The 27687-nt window shown below is 40.1% G+C and overlaps 1 protein-coding gene across 3 annotated transcripts in view; it reads left to right on the top strand.

The window, feature by feature from the left end:
- Positions 1 to 27687, top strand: part of slc38a3a (solute carrier family 38 member 3a) — a 99402-nt gene that overhangs the window by 59207 nt on the left and 12508 nt on the right. For all 3 annotated transcript variants that reach the window (XM_036559353.1, XM_036559356.1, XM_036559354.1), the window contains 7 exons: positions 3332 to 3405; positions 6282 to 6374; positions 10936 to 11017; positions 17054 to 17136; positions 19156 to 19214; positions 20677 to 20799; positions 22627 to 22706. In XM_036559353.1, the coding sequence (XP_036415246.1) occupies positions 3332 to 3405; positions 6282 to 6374; positions 10936 to 11017; positions 17054 to 17136; positions 19156 to 19214; positions 20677 to 20799; positions 22627 to 22706 (594 nt within the window). The remainder of the gene's footprint in view (positions 1 to 3331; positions 3406 to 6281; positions 6375 to 10935; positions 11018 to 17053; positions 17137 to 19155; positions 19215 to 20676; positions 20800 to 22626; positions 22707 to 27687) is intronic.

Below are 27687 nucleotides of genomic sequence, written 5' to 3'. Positions count from 1 at the left end.
GTGTTTTTGATGTTTCATGGTCACCTGAAAGTTCAGAACAACTACATACAACAAAAACTCAGATTCATATAACTGACAATAAATATCTCCTCTCCTTAGAAACACAGCAGTGGTCTGGATTTAAAGTTGAGAATCTGCACTTTTCACACAGTTTCTCTGCTTGGTTCAGTGAGCTACGAGTCAGAGTTAATTGATATTAAATGAAAGCATTGTCGCTGGTGACAACTGGGACTAAGGGTACAGTACTGTAGACGGGAAACAGCCCCTTAAATAAGTCAGAGGTTTAGACTCCTGCCCTGAATAATGCCCTCTCAGACAGGACGTATCATTCACAGGCACTTAAGTGCAAAAGAAAAAAGAAAGAAGGGGAGAAAAACGTGAGAGAGCAGGGTGAAGTCGGGGTGAAAGACATGCTTGGCAGGAAGTTCGAGTGACTCTTGCCAAAGTCACCAATCTGTAACTGTAGAGAGAGAGAGAGAGAGAGAGAGACAGAGAGAGGACTACAGCAATGCAAGAAGAGAGAAAGAGAAAGAAAGAAAAAGATGGAGGGAAAAGGAGTGAGAAAGAGAGACCGAAAGAGAAGGATAGAGAGATAAAGAGAAAAACAGGGCAAAAGGCAGAGCAAGAGAGAAGGCTAGAGAGAGAGAAGCATAGAGAGAGTGATAAAGAGAGAGAGATAAAGAAAGGATACAGAGAATGAGAGAGAGAGAGAGAGAGAAGAAGGAGAGAGTGAGAGAGAACGAACTATAGCGAGAGAGAAAAAGAGAGACAGAGCAAGAGAGAAAGGAGGGGAGAGAGAGGGAAACAGAGAGAGAGAAAGGAAAGGGAGAGAAGGAAATAGAGAGAAAGAGACAAAGAAGGAGAGAAAAAGAGAGAGAGACAAAGAAGGAGAGAGAGATTTTTAAGTAGGAGGAGGAGGAGGTTTCGCTCCAGGAGAGCCTGCTAAGCGGGCTTTGGGTTTCCAACTGGAGCTGTTTGTCCAGATGTGGGCAGCTGGAGGCTGGTGTGGTATTTTTGGGAGCTGTTAGAGCTCAGTCAGCCCCGCCTGTGATCAGGCCGATCACTTTTCCTCTGACCTCCTCTTTCAGCAGGCTGAACTTTCCTTTAATAGAGGCTCATTAAACACACTGAGCTTACTTTAATCGCTGAGACGTTTGGAGCCAAATTAAACTTTCCTATCGTGATAGCAGTGAAATCAAAAGTATTTGGACAGCTGACCATCAGACTAATGGGAATTTGTTGAACATCCCATTTCAAAACCACGGGCATTATAGATTCCCCCCCGCCACCCATTCAGTCTGAAGAGCATTTGTGAGGTCAGACACTGAAGTTGGACGAGAGGGCCTGGCTCACAACTGACGTTCCAGTTCATCCTAAAGGTGTTCAGTGCGGTTGAGGTCAGGGCTCTGAGCAGGCAACTGGAGTTCCTCCACACCAAACTGGTCACTCCATGTCTTTATGGAGCTCACTTTGTGCACAGGGGCTCAGTCACGCTGGAACGGGAAAGGGTCTTCAACAAACTGCTGACACAAAGTTGGAAGCATATAATTGTCTAAAATGTCTTTGTGTGCTGTCGCATTAACATCACCCTTCACTGGAAATAAGGGGCCCAAACCCTGTCAAACAGCCCCAGCCCATTATCCCCCCTCCACCAAACTTTACTGTTTACATTTTGAGGGGTGTCCACATACTTTTGCACTTCCTCTCACTTTCCACTTTATGAGTTCTGCCTACCTTATAGCTCCAGACTGTGCATGTATGTTCTTGTATGTTGGTTGCCACTGTAAATACACTGTAGCTACAGTAGGCTGGATAGGTGTTTCAGCACAGATAATGATATAATTACATATTTATTTAGCTTTTTGTAGCCTATAAGGAGATAATTACAGTTTTATTTAGCTTTTTTGCTGTCTAATTAGATAATGGTTTTGTTTTAGGTTTCTGTTGTCTACTCAGGTGTTGTCTGTCAGGTGTCTCCTGCTGGTTCAGCGAGTAATCCTCAACGAATGATTAAATTAAAACTGTATTTACGCAACTGCAGCTGCTTGACTGTCAGTAATGCATATCAGGCTGTGTGAGAGCATAATTGAGATGCAAATTTATGAAAATCAGTGGCAGCACATGAATAAAATACACTGCATTAACACAAGTATTGCCCAAACAAGTAAACTTAAAGAAAGCAATTGTATTAATGTAATATATTTTATGTGTCTGCAGCCATAATTTCATCATTAGCCATTTTTTTCAGTAAACGTTGGGTTCTCTTTTTATTGTAACAGAGTGACAACTGTGTAGCACAGGAGAATTCCACCCATTTTTCAAAATTTCTGCATACTCTAAACAAAGTCATTCAGATTGGTTTGATATGAAAAAATGGTTCATTGCAGAGAAACTTACCAACTCAGATTTACTGGTGATAAGAACCAGGGGTCACAATGTCCACGACACAAAAATAGCCATTTTATTTACTATCCAAAACCACCAGGGAAAATACATGTCCCTTCTGAGCTTTTATATTAATATTGATGATAGTGTGGCAACAATTAATTGATTAATTGATTCGTTGGTGGCTATTAAATCAATCGCTATTAAATCAATCGGCAACTATTTCGGTAATCTTTTTAAGAAGACAAAGTAAAAAATTTTGATTCCTGCTTCTTAAATTTGAATATTTTCTGGTTTCTTTACTCCTCTGTGACACCAGCCTGGATATCTTTGGGGTGTGGACAATAAAAAAGACATTTGAGGACGTCATCTTGGGCTTTGGAAAACACTGATCGACATTTTTCACCATTTTCTGACATTTTATAGACCAAACAACTAATCGATTAATCGAGAAAATGATCAACAGATTAATCAACAATGAAAATAATTCTGCCCACGTTGATGATCATAAACTAGTGATGAATCTGAGAAAATATGTTTTGTTTGGGGACTACTGCCTTACGACGGCTTACATGTACCCCTCCACCATGAATGATTTTTTAAAAAATACCTAAAATGACCAAAATCCTATTTGAAGACCATCATAAAGCAATTTCTCAGATATCATGAAGGCTATTCACAACCATTTCATGTAATAGCTGTCTCTGAGGGAGCTTTTAGAGGTGGACGTCTGGTTCCTATCACCACCACTGTGAACAATTTTGACTCGTAGAACAGAGCATTTCATACCACACCACTCTGAATGACTCTGTTTACATCCTAACCATTGAAATATAAAGAAATTGTGGAAAATCAGGAGAATTCCTCTTTAATAATTCAATCTTTTATTGACATGTTTGTATTTACCAACGTTTCCTCTGTTTGTTTTTGTCCTGGTGCGTCTCAGGTTTCTCCTCACGGCCGTGGCGTGTCTCTCAGCCTACTCCATCCACCTGCTGCTCAAATCCTCCGGCGTTGTAGGTGAGTGTCAGTTTAAAGCAACAGTTTGTTTAAAAATGGAACGTCAAGCTACAGTTTGTGTCTGGGTTTTTTTGGTTAAGGTACTGATTTACACTGCAAAAATTATATTATAACATCTTAATCATCTTATATGTAATATTGACTAGATTGTGGTAAGAATTTTAAAACATTATATAACCCATGTCTTACATAGTTAAAGGGCCCATATCCCACATTTTTCTTGTGTCTTATTTCTTTTCTTGAGATCCACTTATAACATTTGTTTAATATATCAAAAAACAGCCATAAATCATTTTTATGTGACATTTTTCCAACCTTGTTTATGCCTCAGAATTAAACAGGCTCTTTTTGTTACTTTCCCTTTAAGACTGATACATGTAAATGAGCTCTATTCTGATTGGCAGCCCTGTAATGCACCTCATTCAAAAAGCAATTTAGGCTGAAACACTCCTTGTAACTTTTAGCATGAATGGGTGGGGCTTATCCTCCATAGACTGGGTGAGTGAATGTATGTAAAGGATTTGGGTTTTGTGACATCACAAAAACAATGAAACGTGCCATTTTCGCAGCTTAGTTTTCCATATAATGACCCACTGGACTGGGAAGTGAGCGGTACTTTAATGTTTACATCTAACTTTTACTTAAAAGAAGCAAGGAAAATGAGAATTTTCATTAAATGGACCCTTTAACTAAAATGTTGGTCCCTTCTAGCCTTCATAACTTCAGAACGGTTTAAGCTACAGACATGATACACATATCAGGACATTCAGCAGACCCGGCCCAAACTTGCTAGCATCACATCCTTGAGACGTCAGCATCAGTGAGTAATTTGGCTTGGAAAAAAACACCCAAATCCTGATATTATTGCTCTGTTTTTTTGGCCTTTATATTCCAACAAAGGGTTAAAACAGCACCAAGATTCATACATCAGATCACTTTGACCATCCTTCAGCCAGCAGTCCAGCTCCAAAATCACCCAAAACCCACTCACTACGGTTATAGCACATCTCTGCTTTTAGCCTTTATATTATAAACAAAGGGTTAAAAATAGCAACATGATTCACACACCAGAACACTCAGAGGAACCTGCCATCACTAGCCAGAGTGAGAGAAACCAGCCCTAACATTGCACAACCCAGAAATACAGCACAAACACACAGCCGGATCACACATCCTTCATATGGCAGCAAAAGGGCTAAACACTTTATGACTGACACTTTATGACTTACTGTTACTTATAAACATGGACTAAAGCATGTTGCATAGCTGAAAACAGTAGCAGCAGCGTGAATTTTCTTACTTTTTATCTATTTTTATAGGTATGTAATACAGTGGAGGGATATAAGCTTCTCTGTCTTGTTAGCAGTAGTGTACTCTACTTCCCCTGTTGAATGATGAGACATTTCTTGTGCAATATAGCCCAGAAATCTCCTCACACTAATAAGGCTTCACCCAAAAATGTGGCTAACAGTCAGTGCACCCTAGTGGGATGTATTTGCATAATCTCATTTATGTAATGCTACCAGCCCTCAGTCATCATTGGCAGTGCAGGCACTGTTTGGATGAGCTGTTTCCTTTAACGTAATGATGTGAGTGAAGGTGGTCGGTCATAGAAGAGCTGATCGGGGTAGCTGGAGCATGAGGTCAGTGTGTAATAGGAAGACGCACTGTAGGGCAGCCATCATATTAACAGTGTAAACAGAATGGACGGATGGCTCACACTCCGCGCGCCCTCCCGGACCCCTGGGACAGATTTTAGTTGTCCTTTTAGTTGGCAGCATATTAATGGTGGAGCGGCGGGCTGAAAATAGCAGCCTCTGTGCGCCGCAACACCGACTCTGACCGGCTCTGACATTATTATTCTGGGCCAGATCAATAGGAGTTATTAGAAAAACAATAATAAAACCCTAAACTGCATGCCTGTGTGAGGTTTTGCTGTTGTGTATGAATATTTGGATAAAGAGTAGACCGAATATTTATCTATCGTCAGTGACGAGATGTGATGGAAAGGACAAGCGTGGAAATCGGTTTAGCCAAACGGAATTTATTCAGAGGCTTCTGTGTTTGTGTGTGTGTTAGGGTTCATATGCATAGATCTGAGTGTACTATAAGAATCTAATTATCTATAAAAATCTTTTTTATCTATAAAAGATAAACATGTTTATAGATAACAGAGTGTCACACAGTGTCAGAAACAGCATACGCAAGATTACTTAAAGGGGAATTCCACCAATATTTTAAAATTTCTGTCGTTGGATGTAAGCAAAGTAATTTAGAGTGGGGTGGGCGATATGGCAAAAATATAATATCACAATACGTCAGAAAATTATCACAATATACAAGTTATATTGAGTTGGAAAAGACAAAAAAGGATTAGCAGTACCACATTTACAAAGTATTATCAAAAACCATGAGTCTTTGTTTAACATTTTACATATTGCACTGCACTAAATCCAGTTAAAGAGGCCTAATGATGCACATTTTTTTATGAAATATAGTTATTTAGTGTTATAGAAGTACTGACTTCGGCATACTCAGAAAGGCATATTTTGGCATATTGTGACATAATTTATCCCAATAGGGATAACTTTTTTTATATTGCCCAGTGCTAATTCAGAGTGGTTTGATATGAAATGGTTTATTGTGGAGAACTCAGACTCAGTGATAGACACCAGGAACTGTGAACCAGGCATTGCGTTGCAATTATCAAAAATGGCCAGTGAACCCACATCTGTCTTCTGAGTTTCTATATGTGATGTTAATGATGGAAAAATAGTGATTAATCTTAAAACAATACGTTTCTTTTAGGGTCTGTTGTCTTGTGTGAATTAGATTTTTGGACGAACTATTGGTTTAATCCTCTCTGTGCTCTGCAGGTATCAGGGCGTATGAGCAGTTGGGTTATCGGGCCTTTGGAACGCCGGGAAAAATGGCTGCGGGCATCGCGATCACACTGCAGAATATTGGAGGTGAGACTGCAATGTCACATACTGAGCGTCACAGGAGACGCACAAACAATACCCAGCAATAACACTGAGAAGGACAATCCACTCACATAACCTTCACAAAACAGAGCGATTATATCTAAAGTGCAGAAGATAAACAGCACAGCCTTTCATCATTCAAATGGCTCTCATTCATCCCTCTCTTCTCTCTTTCTATCTCATTTTCCCCTTATTTGGAGCACTGCAGTCTGACTGCCTTTTATTCACATGAAAGCATATTGAGACCTTGCATGAATACTAGAGGTGTTATGGATCGATCTGAAGGTGATGATTCAACTGTGTTGATACTAGAATGGTAGAATAATAATATAATATAATATAATACAATATAATATAATATAATATAACACACTATATGGACAAAAGTACTGGGACACACCTCTTAATTACTGAGTTCAGGTGTTTCAGCTACACCCATTGCTAACAGGTGGATCAAATTAAGCACACTACAGTCTCCATAGACAAACACTGACAGTAGAATGGGTCACACTGATGAGCTCAGTGACTTTAAACATGGCACTGTCATAGGATGCCACCTCTGCCACAAGTCACTTTGAGAAATTTCTGTCCTGCCAGGTCTGCCCTGGTCAACTGTAAGTGCTATTATTGTGAAATGGAAGCACCTAGGAGCAACGACAGCTCAGCCACGAAGCAATAGACCATGCAAATTGGCAGGTGGGTGGTGGTGGAGGGATGATGCTATGGGGCTGTTTTCAGGGGTTTGTCCTAGACCCCTTAGTTCCAGTGAATGGAAGTTTTAATGCTTCAGCAGACCTGAAAGACATTTGGACATGAAAGACACAGCAAGATATTTTGGACAATTGAATGCTTCCAACTTTGTGGGAACCGTTTGGGGAAGAACTTTTTCTGTTCCAGCATGACTGAGACCCAGCACACAAAGCAAGGTCCATAAAGGCCTGGCTGGGTGAGTTTGGTGTGGAGGAACTTGGCTGGCCCTCACAGAGCCCTGACCTCAACCCCATCAAACACCTTTGGGATGAACTAGAACGGAGATTGTGTGCCAGGCTTTCTCGTCCAACATCAGTGTCTGACCTCACAAATGCGGAAGCTGTTATAGCTGCAAAGGGGGACCAACTCCAAATTAATGACTTTGGATTTAGAATAAGATGTTATAAAAGCCCCTGTGCTTGTAATGTGTAGGTGTCCCAATACTTCTGTCCATGTAGTGTGTAATACAATACAATATGGCTGTCAAGTCTCAAAGTTTATCATACCTGTTTACCTAATCCTAATAGAACTAGGAAATGAGTGATGGAAAATCTGTAGAATTTAATAAAAGCAGAATTTTGAGATGGTGAAAACTTGTGAGCTTTATATTCCTGGCAGTAAAACTGCATCAAAGGAAGGAAACATGAGTGGCCATGAGTGTCATGCATTTTTTTCACAGGTTTTATCCAATTCTACAGGTTTTCCATCACCAGCTTCCATATTTCTGTTAGGATTAGGTTGACAGGGTGGGATAAATATCAGTGCTTCATTATTTAAAATCATGAGTATTTTGCAGTTACACATTTAGTATATCTAGTGCAGTTTCCATTTGCACCAGAGGGGGCGACAAAGTCCCAAAAGCTTTTTTACACCAAGTCTGAGTTTTACAGACACACACACATAAAATGCATGTCTTGAAAACATACACATTAACACAAACACGTCTGAGCTCCTGGTGGCTCCTGTAGTTTGATCCCTCATTTTAATGCTGACATTCACATGAGGCTCCTGCATGAGCTAGAGTCGCACTTTTTTAGCAGAATGGGCTTTTAGCTCATGTCAACATCCCTGAGTCACATTAGATAATAGAAAAATAATAACTTCATCTCGACTACTATTCAGTGAATCCAGTTTTTCCTTGTTCAGAGTGTTTGTTTAATAACAAAGGCATATCAGGCCTAACGTGAAGGTTTCTGATGCAGTGTGGAAGCACCTCACGATGACTAAGCATTAAACTAAAAATAGGCATGGAAACGACTGCTTGTGATGGCATTATTTTCTGTTTATCGTCATGCTGGCACTCACAGTGTGGCTTACAAGATGACTCACTGTGTGAGCGCTCTTACAAAACGAATAGTCTAGCTATCAATTTCTTAGACAGCCAATTTCATAATTATTGATTAATCGGTACGTAGTTCCATAATAATATGTGCAGATTTTTTGGGTAAAACAAAATCAAACATAGTTATCCAAAATAATTTGTTTTCATTTTGCTGCTGTCGGAGAAAACCTCGTATCTCCATTTTTGCCGTTTTTCTGTTTTTGACATCATTTGAAAATGCCTGTTGCTCTTTACATTGTGTGTAAATTTAATGAAGAATGGACCAAAGAAACGGCCCAAAATGACTTGGAAAGAAGTCTGGCTCCATTGTTTTACATTAAAAGTAAATTATGTTTTTCCTTCTCCTGTAAAGATACCATTTTGGAGATACGAGATTTTCTTCCGACAGCAGCGATTTACTGTGTAAATAGTTACTTCAGTCACATTTGCAAATACATTTTATCTTTTAAAACACTGTACTTTTAAAATTGTACGTTTAAAAGTACTGCATTGTCTCAAAATAATCGAACAATAGAACTATAATTGACCTGAGTTGTTTTAAGGGTAAGAGATTTAGCCCTAATTAAACATTATTCTATTCTGTCACACTGTTAGAAATAAAGGTTCTGTTCAGGTACATTTTTCGTTCATTAAGGTACAAACAGTGTAAATGTTCCCTCAAAGGTACAACAGTGGTTTTAAGGTCTGATTGCGAATCTTAAATAAGTTTTTCCAGGTGAAAAGTTCGTATTTGTACCTTTTCATAACTGAATGTTTTAAAACAGAACAGTAAAATAAAAGCCTGGAGACGAGACGGGGTGTGTGGAGTCAGTACAGCTTAGAACATATCATTTCAGTGGATTATGGTTCAGTTATGTTCCCTGACTAAAGGTACTGAGATGTACCCTTAAGGGGAACCACCCCAGTGACAAGAGGGGCACTGCCCCAGTGACAGTTTAGTACCTTATTTCCTGAGAGTGCAGAGTTGCTGTCAGTTTCTGCATTTTCCTCAGTGTCTCTGTTCTTGTAGGTTCAGCGCCGGAGCTTGTTCAGCTAAACAGCCTTTGATAGAGTCTGTTTTTATATCTGTGTCTTCTGTGTGATGTGGGGACAATCTCAAAGAACTCGACGTCGTTCTTATCAAAGGATGAAATCCCACCGCAGCCCCTGCAATCCTCTATCAGAACGTCAACATCTCGAGCATTTCTGTTGTTATTTTGTCTGCTTTAGTGTTTTCCTTCAATTGTTCTTTTTAGAGAACGTTAACAGTTGAACTTTGAAGTGTGCTACAGTTTAATCCACAATGAGATGAAACGGCTCGGCGCTGCGCTGGGATTTACATGTGTTTGTAGGAGATAAATATAGAAGAGTGATTCTCTTTACTGACATTCGCTTCCAGAATAATAATCACACCCCCTCCCCATCCCTTGTAGTAGTGGGGTGAACGACAGATTGGAGACTGTTGGCGTGGGTGTGTTAGTGACCAACCAATGCCGATTTCAAAGGGAATTCCACCCATTCTTCAAAAGGCTCTGCCTAATTCAGTCATTGCAATGTAAACACAGTCATTCAGAGTGGTTTGGTGTGAAATGGTTGATTGTAGAGACTCAGATCTCTTTACAGTGGTGGTGATAGGAACCAGGGGTCACCATGACGACAAAACAAATGTAGACATTTTATTAACTATCCAGAACCTACACACGTCTTCTGAGTTTTATATGGAATGTTGATGATGGTAAAATAGGGATAAATCTGACAGGAATACATTTTAAGCCAAAATCTTATCTCAAAGCTATTGTACAACAGTGCTTCAGACATCAGGCAGCATATTCATAACTTACTGTGAGAGAACTTTTAGAGGTGGACGTCTGGTTCCTATCACTACCACTGCGAACAATTCTGACTCTAGAACAGAGCTTTTCAAATCCAACAACTCTGAATAATGTGGGGCAGTGCCGCTCTTGTCACTGGGGTGGTCCCCTCAAGGGTACATCTCCGTACCTTTAGTCAGGGACCATAACTGAGCCATAATCCACTGAAATGATATGTTCTAAACTGTACTGACTCCACACACCCCGTCTCGTCTCCAGGCTTTTATTTTACTGTCCTGTTTTAAAACATTCGGTTATAAAAAGGTACAAATACGAACTTTTCACCTGGAAAAACTTATTTAAGGTTCACAATCAGACCTTAAAACCACTGTTGTACCTTTGAGGGAACATTTACACTGTTTGTACCTTGACAAATAAAAAGTGTACCTGCACAGAACCTTTATTTCTAACCGTGTAGGATGGTGCCATTTTGTTATAATTAGCATTTTTTTCATGTTAAGCTATCTGGATTTTCGTATGTACCAATAAACCCATAGAACTTTAATATCAGTTGATTTTTTGGGCCAGATGATAAATTGGTTGGTCCCTTTATGTGTTTGTATGTTTTGGGTCTTATGACTGTTTTCTCTCTCCTCTCTCACAGCAATGTCCAGCTATTTGTATATAGTGAAATACGAGTTTCCGCTGGTCATACAGGCCTTTCTCAGGGTGGACACACCATCAGGGTAAGTGTGTGTGTGTGTGTGTGTGTGTGTGTGTGTGTGTGTGTGTGTGTGTGTGTGTGTGTATCTGTGTGTCACAATACTCTCGTCACCAATCTGTGACATTTTAAACTTCCACCTGACCTGTTTTAGCTCTGATATTGCATTACTCTCTCGAGGCTGTGTTCCAAAATCAGCCCATGTGAATCTCTCTGCCATATTTACATACAGCAACTACTGTCTACAGCCATCTACACCTACAGAGCACATTTACACTGCTATTACTGATCTACTCAGTGTTTATAGTGTAATTCAATAAATCAGGCCTTTAAACTATCAAACCATGTTCCTCAGAAGTCTCCAGTTCCGGTCCTGGATGGCCTTAGTCCAGCACAAACACACCTGATTCAATGCAGCAGTTAGTTTGTCGGTTTGGCTGTTTAAACAGGAAAATCACCAAACTGTGCCGGACACTGGCCATCAGCACTGCAATTGGAGAGCAATGCTTATACAGTGCCCCTCAGAATTATTGGCACCCATAGCAAAGGCTATGTGTTGTTCCTCATCTTGGCCATCTTGGACAGGCATACACACACAGACAGATAGCTGGCTGATGAGTGGATGGACAGACAGACAGATAGATATACAGATAGACATGGAGACAGATGACCAAACAGACTCGGAGACGGATGGAGAGACAGACAGGCATAAAGGCCAAAAGACAGACAGATAAGGCAGTTAAGGAATGGACAGCCAAATGGACGTACATGCAGATGGACAGATTGCTAATCATTGAATGGACAGACACAAAGATAAACCATTACATGAAAAATGGACAGACAAGCAGACAAACAGAAAAGTCAGATGATTTATGAAAGGACAGATAGATAGATAGATAGATAGATAGATAGATAGATAGACAGACAGACAGACAGACAGGCAGGCAGTAAGACAGAGAGACAGACAGAGAGGACAGTGAGGTTATAACTGTCACCACAGGCTAAATGTTAAGTGTGATCAATAGTTCAGTAAATGGACAGAGGAAATATGAACCAATCTCTCCAGCTCTCTCTCTCTCTCTCTCACACACACACACACACACACACACACACACACACACACACACAGCATACACTGAATGTCTAGAGGGATTTGTAGACCAAAGAGTAATATGTGTGCATGTTTCACATTAAACTTTAGTTCTCAGTGTATATTATGGTGCTTCAATCACTCAGTCTGTGTCTAATTACTGACTCACTGTGTGTGAGAGAGAAATTGTGGTCTGTTCACAGTTTCTCTCGGATCAATGGTTCCCACAGGCTTTCTGAGTCACACACAGATCTTAATGATGTGTGTGTGTGTGTGTGTGTGTGTGTGTGTGTGTGTGTGTGTGTGTGTGTGTTTATCTTCTGAAGGTCAGATCTCAGCAGGTAGGGAGTAGGTTTAGGCAGATGGTAGATGTAAACTCTGGAGCTCAGCTTGGCAGACGATTTGCACTGAGACACTCAAGGGCACCACAAAATCGTCATGGAAACGACCTATGACTGTCTGCAGTCTGTTTGCATTCGTCCCCTCCTGGGCCAATCAGGAGGCTCACAGGACAGCAGTAGACACTGATGAAGTGCAGCAGACAGTTTCCATGGCGATTACTTACTTCCAGAGTTCAGGGTTTCCATAGTGATTACTTCTAGAGTTCAGGGTTTCTATAGTGATAATACACTCCTAGAGTTCAGGGTTTCTATAGTGATAATACACTTCTAGAGTTCAGGGTTTCCATATTGATTACTTACTTCTAGAGTTCAGGGTTTCCATATTGATTACTTACTTCTAGAGTTCAGGGTTTCCATATTGATTACTTACTTCTAGAGTTCTGGGTTTCTATAGTGATAATACACTCCTAGAGTTCAGGGTTTCTATAGTGATAATACACTCCTAGAGTTCAGGGTTTCTATAGTGATAATACACTTCTAGAGTTCAGGGTTTCCATAGTGATTACTTACTTCTAGAGTTCAGGGTTTCCATAGTGATAATACACTTCTAGAGTTCAGGGTTTCCATAGTGATTATATACTTCTAGAGTTCAGGGTTTCCATAGTGATAATACACTTCTAGAGTTCAGGGTTTCTGTAGTGATTATACACTTCTAGAGTTCAGGGTTTCCATAGTGATTATATACTTCTAGAGTTCAGGGTTTCCATAGTGATAATACACTTCTAGAGTTCAGGGTTTCCATAGTGATTATTTACTTCTAGAGTTCAGGGTTTCCATAGTGATTATATACTTCTAGAGTTCAGGGTTTCCATATTGATTACTTACTTCTAGAGTTCAGGGTTTCCATAGTGATTATATACTTCTAGAGTTCAGGGTTTCCATAGTGATTATATACTTCTGGAGTTCAGGGTTTCCACAGTGATTACTTACTTCTAGAGTTCAGGGTTTCCACAGCGATTACTTACTTCTAGAGTTCAGGGTTTCCATAGCAGATACTTATTTCTAGAGTTTGGGGGCTTCCATAGTGATTATACACTTCCAGATTTCAGGGTTTCAATGGCAGTTACTTCCTTCTAGAGTTTAGGGTTTCCAAAGTGATTATTTGTTTCTAGAGTTCAGGGTTTTCATGATGATTACCTATTTCAAAATTTCAAGATTATCATAGCGATCACTTATTTCTAGAGATGAGGGGTTCCATAACAATTACTCATTTCTAGAAATCAGGGTTTCCATAGGGATTACTTAATGCTAGAATTTAGGATTTCCATAGCAACAATTTCCTTCTAGAGTTTAGGGTTTTCATAACGATTACTTATTCCTAGATTTCAGGATTTCCATAGGGATAGGTTCTTTCTAGAAGTTAAAGTTTTCATATTAATGACATACTGCTGGAGTTTAGGGTCTTCATAAAGCAATACTGCTGTGAAATATAGTGTGATTGTTCTGCTCGCTTGCTATAGCATTAGGTAATAGTGCACATTATCATAGTTATAAGAATAAAGGTTTGGAAGCTGCAGAAGTGTGCAGGATCGTTCATGTACACTCATCTCATAACTACGATATTCTGACAGGAATTGAAGGCAGCATAAATGTACTTGTGTAAATAGTAAATGCAAAATTTATTTAATACATCAGATTAAATGCTGCTTTTATGCCAGGATGCCTCTTTAAGGCTGGGTTGGGTGAAGATCAGCACGGCAGCTTTTAACTAGTCTTGTATGTATGCGTGTTGGAATTCGTCTCACTGTCTGACTCATCCTCCTTCACCCACGAGGCCGAGTCGGGGAAGAACATGACGTGCGGCTCAGTTCATCAGCTCAATTATAAAGCACCATTTTCACTTAATTCTCAACAAGAACAAAGTGTGAACCCTCTTCTTACCCACACGCTCCTCCTCAGCATGATGAAGTCTCTGTTCTCTGAGCTCTCCCAGACAAGCAAGCCAAACGGAAAAGACGAGCCAGGAAAAAGAAAAGGTAGTGATGTGGCAGGTCAGGAAGGATTTGCCTTTTCTTTTTCTTTTCTGTTTTTTTTCTGCATCATCCGTTTCCTGTTCCAGGTCACGCTGTGGCAGGATTTTCTCTTTTTCTCTTGTCTTTTTCTGCATCGCGTGTTTTCTTACCCTCTTCCAGATCGTGATGCAACAGAATTTTCTTTTTTTCTCTGTTTTTCCTCCCTGTTTTATTCATTGCACAATTGTGTTGCAGGTCATGATGTGGAATGATTCTCTCTTTTTTTCTTTTTTTTCCTTCTTTTTTTCTGCATCGCGTGTTTTGCTTTTCCAGGTCATGACGCGACAGGATTTTCTCTTTTTTTTTCCTTTTTTTCTTTTTTTTCCTGTAATTCACGTTTCCTGTTCCAGGTTGTGATGTGGCAGGCCAGGAAGGATTTTGTGTTTCTTTTGGCCGGCTTTCTGGGAGAGCCCGGTCTTAATAAGGGGAAGAATAACCGGCTTAAGAGATTTCGAAAAAGAGAGAGTGAGGGTTTTGTGATGACCCACCTCACTCTCCCATCCAGCTCTCCAGCCACAAGCGAATGAAAATCCGCATACTCGAGGAAAAAGCCAAAACAGCTCTAGCCGACCACCATTAGACACATATGTTAGTTCAGTGACAAATCAAGTTTGTAAACTGCAGCCGCCCCCCCACTCCACCCAAATATGAGCTGTGTCCCAACTCAGGGGCTGCATCCTTCGGAGGCCGCATTTGAAGGCCGATTGCGTCACAGCGGCGCGACTAGGCTGTCCCATTTCGAAGGCTCCTTCACACGTGGCCGAGAAATGTGTCCTTCTTTTCCATGACAACAAAGGATCCAACAAGTGGATCCTTCGCCAGTCAACATATCCCAAGGTTAATTCAATGCCGGCGAGAATTTGAGAACATGGTGGCGTCAGCAGAGGAGCGAACGGCGGCTGAGGAGACACTTTAAATATAAGTATTGGGTTTAAACTCTAATAGCTAATTATACAAATGTTAAAAAAAACAGTCTCATCAGTCTAAGATGCATCAAGTGCCAGTGCAGAGGCCGTCGGTGAAGCATCTCCAGCTCTAATAAATGAAAAAATAGAAAAAGCTTGACAGGAGCGGCGTTTTGTGATACGGCAGTAAGGGCGGGAACAGCGGTGCTGTGGCACAAACAGGAAATCCGCCGTAGAGCAGACCGTCTCATTTCGGTTCAGCCTTCACGGGTCTACGTGGTCTATGAAGACTGCATCCTTGGAAGGATGCAGCCCCTGAATTGGGACACATTGATAGTCAGTCAGCCAAGACGTGAGGTCTGAAGTTCCTTCGGTTTTGCTCTGAAGCTACGAGGCTAATGTAGCTAACAGGTAGTAGAATCCACGGCCCTGTTCAAACCTCTCATTAACATGTCTTGAGTAATCTAATTATAACAGTGAGGCATTTAGCCATTTAGACCTGCCATTTCCGTGAGTCTTTGATGTGTCTCCAGTGACCACTAATAATTGTTTTTTGTAACTGGAGGAAGGGTATCACCATGTTCAAGTAACGCAAATTGTAAACAAATGGAAATGGAAACGAAGAAAGAAGCTATGCAGCTGCTTTTGTCCCTGTTGGGACTTGATTAAGGCGGCCCTTCGTTGCTGTCTGGAACACACTAGTATACAAACTACAAATATTACATAGTCCTAAATGACGCTGACCACCTTTGAAGGTAGCCTGAGTGATCGTAACACTGTACTTAGTGCTGTCCACTTATAGTCAGATCACCAAAGACATACGCTAATGCTAGACAAGAGCAAGGCCTGTGATTAGGGTTGCCGCCTGTCCACGATTTCCCTGGATCGTCCTTTGTTTTCGTTCTCTGTCCAGGAAAAAATTAAGTATGCAGTCCCCTGAATTCAAACATGTTTAAATGACTTATATATATCCAATAATACTGTTTGTTTACACAAAATGGCTTTAGATCACCCTAAATGTAGGGAGAGATGTTCCAGGTTTTGTTTTCATATGAAAAAATCGTATTTATTGAGAATAGGCCTTGAGACTGCATCATTAGCATAGCTAACCATCCACTGAATTTAGTGAAAAATGAAGCCGCTTATCGAGCATCCAGGGAATTTTACAGGGCTGAGGCAGCAGCCCTACCAGTGACCAACTGGTAGCGTTGTGCTAACTGCATCACACTTGCCTGACACCACATGGAAATGTTAAGTAATCCACTTGATTATGTGGTTTCTAACACTGTATGACACTCAGTTACCTATAAAACGTGAACAAAAGTTCATCATTCAGGCCAAGATGTCTGCTGCTACTGTTCGTAGCTATGCTAGTATACTTTTGTTCATGTTTATGTCTAACACAGTGTCAGAAACCACATAATCAGGTCTATTACAGATTATATAACAACACGACACAGCTTGAGGCAAATGCGGGATGATTTAGGCATGCCGTTAGCACCATGCTAATTGGGGATATGCTTCCAATTAGCTTTGTAGTTCCAGTACAAAAGTAAAAAAAGCAAACTTTGGACACCAAACTTGCAACTTTCTCTTAACCTCGTTATTAATATTCTTTCTCCTTATTCTCTCTCTCTCTCTCTCTCTTTTTAGAGAGTGGTATCTGGATGGTAATTATCTGGTGATGATTGTCTCCGTCTGTATTATTCTTCCTCTGGCTCTGATGAAGCAGCTGGGTAAGTCATGATCCTCCTCAGGCCTTTTTCCTCCACTAACGTTCACACGCTGAGCAGTTCCTTGACCAATTAAACCCCCTTGCTCTCTCTGTTTTACTCAGAAGATTTGAACGAGTTTGATGTAGCAGTAAACACATCAAACTTTCATCAGAGGCTTTTTTAAGGAAATTCTTTTTGGCCTTCATCATCTGCCATAGAAGTGAGATGTCTTCTGAATTAGGTGGATAAGTAGGGCAAGCACAGATGGAAGTGTGATTTACTGATAGTTTATTTGGAGCATTATTTGTCAACATGTTTATAATGATCTGTATTTTTGGGCTTTGCTTTCCATAATTTAGGAAGGCCTAGTTTTAGTGCTATATATAAGTTAAGTGGAACGATACTTGTCAATTTTCAGTGCAGTTTGACCCTGAAAACAACCAAGTTTTGAAAGTTTGGGATATTTTTGCATGATGTTTCACACTCAGCCTAGCAGTGACACTGACGTATGTAAAAACCCCAGAAACACAGCTGTGTCTGATACACTCATACCGGCAACACGCACGCACTAATGTGTCAGTGTTACTGCTGTACTGAGAACGGACCACCACCCAAATAATATCTGGACAACAACATTCTTGTGGTCATCACTGAACAATGATGAATGAGGGAGAGGGAGGCTGATGAACTGTGCAGCAACAGTCTGTAATTGTACATCTATATAGTGGAGCTATAAGGTAGATAAAGTGGTCAGTGAGTGGAGGTTCAGTGTAGATGTTTCTAATAAAGTGGCCACTAAGTGGAAGTACAATGTAGGTGTTTCTAAAGAAGCAGCCAGTGAGTGGAAGTACAAGGTAGATGTTTCTGATAAAGTGGCCAGTGAGTTGAAGCAGAAGGTAGGCATTTCTAATAAAGTGGCCAATGAGTAGAAGTACAAGGTAGATGTTTCTGATAAAGCGGCTGGTGGGTGAAATGACAAACTATGTGCTTCTAATAAAGTGGCCAAAAAGTGGAAGAATAACCTAGGTGCTTCTAATAAAGTGGCCAGTGAGAGGAAGTAGAAGGTAGGTGTTTTTAATAAAGTGGCCAGTGAGTGCAGGTACAATGTAGGTGTTTCTAATAAAATGGCCAGTAAGTGGAAGTACAAGGTTGGTGTTTCTAATAAAGTGGCCAATGAGTGGAAGTACAATGTAGGTGTTTCTAATAAAATGGCCAGTAAGTGGAAGTACAAGGTTGGTGTTTCTAATAAAGTGGCCAGTGAGTGGAAGTACAATGTAGGTGTTTCTAATAAAATGGCCAGTAAGTGGAAGTACAAGGTTGGTGTTTCTAATAAAGTGGCCAGTGAGTGGAAGTACAGTGTAGGTGTTTCTAATAAAGTGGCCAGTTGAGTGGAAGTACAAGGTTGGTGTTTCTAATAAAGTGGCCAATGAGTGGAAGTACAATGTAGGTGTTTCTAATAAAATGGCCAGTAAGTGGAAGTACAAGGTTGGTGTTTCTAATAAAGTGGCCAGTGAGTGGAAGTACAATGTAGGTGTTTCTAATAAAGTGGCCAGTTAGTGGAAGTACAAGGTTGGTGTTTCTAATAAAGTGGCCAGTGAGTGGACGTACAATGTAGGTGTTTCTAATAAAGTGGCCAGTAAGTGGAAGTACAAGGTTGGTGTTTCTAATAAAGTGGCCAGTGAGTGGAAGTACAATGTAGTTGTTTCTAATAAAGTGGCCAGTTAGTGGAAGTACAAGGTTGGTGTTTCTAATAAAATGGCCAGTAAGTGGAAGTACAAGGTTGTTGTTTCTAATAAAGTGGCCAGTGAGTGTATATAGTGTATATCTGCAGTTGATGTAGGCAGATAAAATCAGGTAAGTCAGTGTTTGTGAGTAGGTCACAGGGTTTGGCAAAAAGTGGAGACAAACTGAAGCTGATTTTAAATGTTCTCTTTTATAAAAATCTAGTGAAGTGTAATACAATGTATTTCCAGCTGTGTGATGGAGTTTTGTAGATTTAGAGAGAATGAATGTTGAAGTGTGTGTCTGTGTGTGTTCTAGGCTATCTGGGCTACACCAGCGGTTTTTCTCTGAGCTGCATGGTCTTCTTCCTTATCTCGGTATGTCCTACTTACACACCAATCAGCTCTGAGAGTCCCACGGCAGCACGACTCATTACTGAGCACTCACACACTGTGCTGACTGAAGGAGATTTACACTCAGGCCTGATTGGTTCTGGGTCCAATCAGCACTTTATAATCCTTTTACTCAGCACAACAATTGAATATTTGCATCACTCTCTCCACAATATCCCCCCCCCACAACATCTCTCTCCCCACAGTATCTCCCCCCACAATATCTCCTACTCCACGGTATCTCCCTCTCCACAATATCTCCTTCTCCATGTTATCTCCCTCTCCACGGTATCTTCCACTCTACAATATCTCCTTCTCCACAATATCTCCCTCTCCACAATATCTCCTTCTCCACGGTGTCTCCCTCTCCACAATATCTCCTTCTCCATGTTATCTCCCTCTCCACGGTATCCTCCACTCTACAATATCTCCTTCTCCACAATATCTCCCTCTCCACAATATCTTCTTCTCCACGGTGTCTCCCTCTCCACAATATCTCCTTCTCCATGTTATCTCCCCCTCCACGGTATCCTCCACTCTACAATATCTCCTTCTCCACAATATCTCCCTCTCCACAATATCTTCTTCTCCACGGTGTCTCCCTCTCCACATTATCTCCTTCTCCATGTTATCTCCCTCTCCACGGTATCTTCCACTCTACAATATCTCCTTCTCCACAATATCTCCTTCTCCACGGTATCTCCCTCTCCATGGTATCTTCCACTCTACAATATCTCCCCCTCCACAATGTCTCCCTCTCCACAATATCTCCTCCACATTATCTCTTTCCCCACAATATCTTCCTCTCCATGGTATCTCCCTCTTCATTGTATCTCCCTCTCCACAATATCTGCCTCTCCACAACATCTCTCTCTTCAGCGTAACTACCTCTCATTTTTTTTCTCTTCCTTTCTCTCCTCTTCTGTTCTCTTCTCTTCTCTTCTCTTCTCTTCTCTTCTCTTCCTGTTTCTAGTAATTTTTACATCACCACTGCCTCAGTAAAGGCTAACTATAAAGCATGTAATGGTGTATAGACGCAATGATAATGTGGCATTATCTATTCTGGGCAGATTCTTGTTTCAGAGTATCAATGTCAGTAATACAGTTTTTGGTAATAATGATCTTATTGTGTTATGTTTATTTCAGCTCATGAATTTTTGTGAAATCGTAAGATACCGTTGGCCAGCATAAACATATTAGATGGGGACAAAGAAACTACATGGAGGACCAAATAAAACTCTCCACTAAAGTTGCTGTTCTTTCTCAGTATGGGTGGATAGATCGATCAATCAATCAATAGATAGATTAATTGATGGGTAGGCTGAATGGATTGGAGTGGATGGATGAATACATAGATTCACTGACTGATGAATGGTTGACGGATAAATGGATGGATGGATGAATCAACAAATGAATTAATGAGTCACCTGCTCTTCTCCCATCCCAGGTGATTTATAAGAAGTTCCAAGTGACATGTCCATTTGGAGAATTTGCCAACCGGACGATGGGTTTGAACATCAGTGCTGAACACAGCGAGTGCACTCCCCACATGTTCAACCTCAAAATCCAGGTGAGAGGCTGCACCTTATCTGGCCACAGATGGGCACGCTTACATTAAAAAATACACATCCTGGGCCAGGACTGTTAAACGTAAAGATCAGCCAAACATGCTAACGTGGCATATATATTAGTATGATATAATTTGCATCATGCTAATTGGAGGACTTGGATGGATGTTCTCGATTTCTAGAAAACCCAGCAAGTTCACCGTTGATCGATGAGCTACATTAAGGCCGAGCAGCGGGGGATATGGGAAAGAACTGGCATTTACTGGCTGAACGTGTCTTTCTTTCTTTCTATGCCTTCGTTTTTTTCTCTGTCCTTGAGTTCACTGAGTGCACTCTTTAAGATGGACCATTCAAACCGTCTTATTTACCCCATAGTGTGACCTGTACTTAGCTCACACCCACGGTTCATACGCTTGGTGACCGCAGACAGACACTTGGCGACCACAGACAGTGACCGCTCACACACGCTCTTCGCACTGATATTTATGCGTGTTCGAATGTGTTTTGCTGAACACTTCCACATATCAGTATTAGCATCCAAATAGGATGTGTTAGTCTAGGCTAGGTTCAGTGTGTTCTCCAGGCCGACTGGACTGGCATCCCTAATCAGCCGAGCGCTGGACCGCGTCCAGATCCGAGCCAACAATTAGTCGCCTAAACAATTATCCCTCTGTGAAGTGCTCCCATCTTTAATGGACTATGAAGTGGTGGGATGGTAGTTAAGGAGGTTGTGGTCGAAGCCTTGGTATCCATGGCGATGTGTTGTTTTGTTGTTTTTTTGGTCAGTGTGAGTGTTCATGCTCGTTTTGCTATCCTTGTGAGGACTACATGTCCTAACAGTGATAGGGCAACATGACATTTTTGCCCGAGTGAGGACATTTTGCTCACATCATTAATGGACTATGAAGTGGTGGGATGGTAGTCAAGGAGATTGTGGTCGAAGCCTTGGTAACCATGGCGATTTGTTTTGTTGCTTTTTTTGTCTGTATGTGCTGGTTTTGCTGTCCTTGTGAGGACTACATTTCCTCACAATGATAGGACAATATGACATTTTTGCTCAAGCGAGGACATCTTGCGAGGACATCCTCACTTGAGCACGTTTTCACCACAAATTTTTTATTTTTTTAGTAAAAACTAACAGGGCAGAAAAATTGCCTTTTGAAGGTTTAGGTGTACATGTACTATTACTTGGCTACAGTCATTACTCAATGAAAGTCCTCACTATTAATGTAAGACAAATGTATGTGTGTGGGTGTGTGTGTGTTTTCATACAGTTTCAAGACTAATATGTCCAGAAAATGAGAAAAACAAATGAGAAAAATGTTTTTTTAAAAAAGCAGAGCGTCATGGTTACGTTCAGTGTTAGGCTTAAAAAAGTCTTATTTCATATAAATACTTGCACATCTCATATCATTATTATGTTTAAGTACTGACATTTACACATATATCACTGCTGTCGGAACAAAACCTTGTATCTCTATTCTGTATCTATCTCGTTTTTCAGTTTTTGACATAATTTGAAAGTACTTGTTGTCCTTTACATTCTATGTAAATTTCATGACGGATGGACCAACAGAAATGACCCAAAATTACTTGGAAAAAAGTCTGGTTCCATTGACTTACATTACAAGTAGAGTATGTTTTTTCCTTCTCCTGTAAAGTTACCATTTTGGAAATACAAGGTTTCGTTCAGACAATAGCGATATATACATATGAGATATATTATTATGTCATACCGGTACTTACATGTAGTTAATGGATAGGGGACGTAGGTAGGTCCCCACATGCTGACACTATATATAAACTAACCTGTGTGTTTGCTTTTATAGACAGCCTACACTATTCCCATCCTGGCCTTTGCGTTTGTGTGTCACCCGGAGGTGCTGCCGATTTATACTGAGCTGCGCAAGTAAGTGATATGAACTGTTCTTCCTGATCTGAGATCAGTCACGGCTAAGGGTGTAAAATATATCAGTCTGAAGGTGGCGACTCAATTGCATTTATTTTGGAATGTTAGATCATAACTGTTTATAATAATAATCATCAAAGTATGAGCCTGTTTTTGGTTGGAATAAAATTCAGGCTGTTTTCAGATCCTTTTAAAAAAAGATTGATTTGGCCACTGATAGTTTCTCCAGCCACATTTGTGCTTTCAGTGTATTTTTGAAAGTAATTCTGTAAGAATCAAATCAATTTGTGGTGTAATTTGAGATTTCGTGATTCACTGAATCATTTTTTCCTAAAGAATCGCAATCGAATAGTTGTGAGGTCAGAGATTTACACCCCTAGTCACGACCCTGGCTGTGACATGAATGTGGTCACGCTGTGATTGGCTGCTCTGGGGTCAGGTGTGACTAATGCTCTGGATGGTATGACATAAATGCCTCTGCATTTTGCCTGGCTTGTCATTTCAGTCACCTTCACATTGCACAGTGATATGAGCTTAATGCAGAATGCAGCTAGCATGTTATGACTCATCTGAAGCTGCTGAGCCGAAGTAGACACAAGTTTTTTCTTTTCCAGTGCTGGCGTATCCCTACGCTGCATATTTTAGCGTTTCCTCTGCTCTAACACACTTCACTCAAGTCATCAGCTAATTTAAAAGCTGTTCTTGAGTATAAAATGGGGGTGTTAGAGCAGGGAAGACAGTAAAATATACACTGCAGGGAAACTACTTGAGCAAAACTGGAAAACGCTGGTGCAGACAGTCAGTTTTAACCAGCAGTTTCATGTAATATTTTCTTTCTTTGAGGTTTCATGAGTTTATCAGTATCTGCAAAAGTGCAGCTGGAAAATTGCTGATATTTCTGAGAAGTTTTATTCTAATGTGAGGAGCATAGCCTCTTTTTGGGGATTTCAGTGGCTCTTATGTCTTTATTTTACTGCTTTAACATGTTGTTTACGACTGTTAAGCAGCAGCCAGTTGCTCTGGTTTTCTCTATGGGTCGAATGAGCAGCGTTTTAGAAAATCGGCAATAGAAAATGTTCCAAAGCTGATACGTTTTGTCCTGTATACACACTTCCACCGAATTCTGAGGTTATTGAGTAGTTGAAATACAAGTAATGGTACATACATGCTGAAGCAAGCTCACACTCCTGCGCACTGAATGGACGTAGCATTAATGTGAGTCCTCTACTGCTTTTTCTACCCAGTTAGTTCAAACTCTGGTCCCACAGCAAAAACCTGTTTATATAAACAATTTAAGCATTTAGACCTTCGATATTTACAAGGAGTTATATTATGCTATAATAAAGATAGTAATAAGCTAAATATATACAGAATCACCATTTATTGGGTATGTTCGATTGGGAGGGGTCTGTACCAAAACTTAACCCCTAAATTTATGCTTATGAAAATAATATTGACTTTTTTTCAGTGTTGTTTTTTTACTTTTTTTTTAGAAAGTGAAGCTGAAAGATTTAGATTTATCAGGAGGTTAATTTTAATAAAAACACTTAAAAAAATGCTGCTGCATGTCACTACCGAAACACAGAGTTTTCGTATGTAGGCGGAGCTTTATTGTAGCCACGCCCCTGCATTTTAGAGCAGGAAGTGAGACTGCATCCCTATCCCTCATGGCCACATGGTGAGCAGTTAGATCCCATTGTCACTACCGAAACATATGTTTTCTGCTAATAAGTAATTTTTTTTGTGTTTTAATGAAAAATGTTATGATTTTATGTGTGTTCAGCTGTTCAAAGCTGTGTTTGGAAGTCATGTACTGGCTTTGTTTTTGAGTTTTGCTCAAAATTACTCATTACTAAAACATTTAGTAAAGTTTGGGTAGTGTTATGATTGTTCTGGAAGGAGCAAAATTGAATGTTCCCTCATTTGTTTTAATACAATAAACATAATTAAGGTAGAGGATCACTCAAAGCAAAAAAAAGATTTTAATCTGAAGTCCAAGTCAGATCTGAAAGGTAGAATGATCTATGTAGCAACATCAGCTACTCAAACTGCAGCCTTAAACTGCGAAAGCAGCTTAACTCCCACATTTGATAAGGCCTGCTGGTTTGTGTCGAGTACTATGGTGAGGTTGCCAGTCTTAACGTCTTTACACACTGAGCACGATTTATTCAGGTGACAGTAAATTAACTTGAGTGCATTTATAGCTGACGGTATCTTGCAGACCAAATGCGACTTTTTGGACAGTAAAAATGCAGCATTATTTTATTCACCCTCTGTTCAATTTTTGCAAACTTTTGGTTGCGACATGAGCTCACTGACCAGTCATGGCGTTGGCATGGCAACAACCAAGATGACAGATTGACTTTTTACAAAGTCAAAAGGATCAGAATCTCCAAAAGCAGCTCAAAAGGGGCTCAGACTGGACTGCAGACATCTCAGATATACTTGGAAGAACTTAAAAAAAAGTTTCAGCTTCTGAGTGAAGCTCTTCATGCTGCTTTCACTACTTTTTTCCAAAATGGAAAGCAGGATACTCAGCGTTACTGTTTGCCGCTTCTGTGAGGAGTAAAATAATATTTGCACTTGAAAACATTCTGTTCGTTTGTTCTTTGCTTCATCTCATGTGGAGCTGCATCTCCAAAAGCAGCTCAGTCTGAGTTACGGAGATTGAAGCTGTGAGAGAAAGAGATCGGAACGTTTAAGCCCCTGAATGAAGTGGAGAAACTCCTCGTTCAGTTCTCGATTTTCCAAAGTGGAAAGCTTCCCACACAAAGCCAAACTGCCTGTAAATGACTCTTTGATAGATGTTATTTAGTGGTGCGAACAACATGTCAAAGTATTAAAAATATATATGCGTCACTTTCGGTGTGTAACGTACAGAGCCGCCCTGTGACATCCTGTACAAATTAAAATAATGCGTAGCCACAACTAAGTAAGATATGGGAACAAGATAATTAAGTCGTGGCCATGACTTGTTAAGGCGTGGGAATGAGATCCTAATGCGTAGCTACAATTTAGTAAGGGGTGGGAACGAGATCCTAATGCATTGCCACAACTTAGTAAGGCGTGGGAACGAGATCCTAATGCATGGCCACAATTTAATAAGGCGTGGGAATGAGATCCTAATGCGTGGCCACAACTTAGTAAGGTGTGGGAACAAGATTCTAATGCATAGCCACAACTTAGTGAGGCATGATGTCATTCCCATGCCTTACTAAATTGTGGCCATGACTTAATCATCTCATTCCCACGCCTTACTAAGTCGTGGCCACACATTAGGATCTCGTTCCCACATGTTAGTAAGGTGTGGCCACACATCATTTTTATTTATATGGGATGTCACCAGCAGGGCTCCATGGTAACGGCCTTCATGGTGTCTATTCAGTGCAGTGCTTGCTTTCGTGTGGAGTTGTATTTCTACTCCTTAGTGACCTGATAGTAGAAGAAATATGTACAAAGGACAAAATGGATCAGCTTTGGAATTCACGAGGTGAGACAGCGATGATTTTCAAAAACACTGTTTATTTTTTTCCCATAAAGAGAAACAGTTCAGACCTGGAGCTCCTTATATGGGCGTGTCAGCGGCTACAGACCGTTGACAGTCCTGACACGTCTGTTAAAGAACAGTGATCAACCTCAACATGAAACATCATAACAAATATGTGTGAAGTGCATTCAAACTTAGTTTTCAGCATAAGGACAACACGGTGCAACACAAAAGATGAGAACTGATAGAACTGAAAAGAAAATGAAGACAGCAAATGAACAGAAGCTAATAAAAGTGATTAATGAGAAGCTCCGCCACCATTAATACAACGTTTATCTTAAGAAACCTGACAGCTGACAACAGATAATCATATCAGTCAGTAAAGCAGCGTGTAACTAAAACCATGGCGTCTGTATGTAATTTCATATTCTTGACCATTCGCCTATATTATATTATATTATATTATATTATATTATACTGTATGTATTTATGGATGAAAGGTTATGGGAGAAAGTAAAGACGTATGGAGGATTTTTACTTTCTGGACCTGATTTAAAGTTGTATGCAAAAGTTTGGGCACCCCTCGTCAATTTATTTTTTTTTAAGTGAAAATAAGTAACACATCCTTTACAGAGAACACACTTAAAGTCATATCAGTCATAAGGAGTGCTTTTTAAATGAGACACAATACTGGACAGCCAATCAGAACAGAGATAATTTGCATATCACTGTTGTCAGAAGAAAACCTTGGTAACTTTACAGGAGAAAGAAAACATACTTTACTTTTAATGGAAGTCAATGGAAGCAGACTTTTTTCCAAGTCATTTTGGGCCGTTTCTTTTGGTCCGTTCATCATGTAATTTACACACAGTGTAAAAGGCGACAGGCATTTTCAAATTATATCAAAAACTGAAAAATACAATACAAGATTTTGTTCTGACAGCAGCGATATTTCAGTCTTAAAGCCACAGCAAAAAAACAAACGTTTAAATTCTAAGAGATGAAGAGGCGTGGGAAAATTAATGTGTAAAAAGTAGACACTTAAAAAAGATGGTTCTTCAAGGGTTCTTTGGTAAAGAAAATGGTTCTATATAGAATCATGAACACTCAAAGAACCCTTTGCACGATTAAAGGATTCCTTGCAAGGCTAAATGGTTCGTCAGATTGATGGAGAACGTGCTGTAGATGGACCCTTTTAAAAAAGGTTCTATATAGAACCAAAAAGGGTTCTTCTATTGTTACAGGTTTGAGATCATAAAAACAGAAGAACCCTTTTTGGTGCTATACAGAACCCTTTTGAAAAAGGTTCTATATAGAACCATCTACAGCATATTCTCCATCAGTCTGAGAAACGCTTTAACAATGTAAAGAACCCTTTAATTATGCAAAAGATTAGTTCAGTGTTTGTGGTTCTATATAGAAACATCTTCTTTACTAAAGAACCCTTGAAGAACCACCATTTTTAAGAGTGTAGGACTGTTTTGGTGCATAAAA

The sequence above is a fragment of the Colossoma macropomum genome, unplaced genomic scaffold (genome assembly GCF_904425465.1).
Source record: "Colossoma macropomum unplaced genomic scaffold, Colossoma_macropomum, whole genome shotgun sequence".
Lineage (NCBI taxonomy): Eukaryota > Metazoa > Chordata > Actinopteri > Characiformes > Serrasalmidae > Colossoma > Colossoma macropomum.
This window is presented reverse-complemented; position numbering and strand designations above follow the sequence as displayed.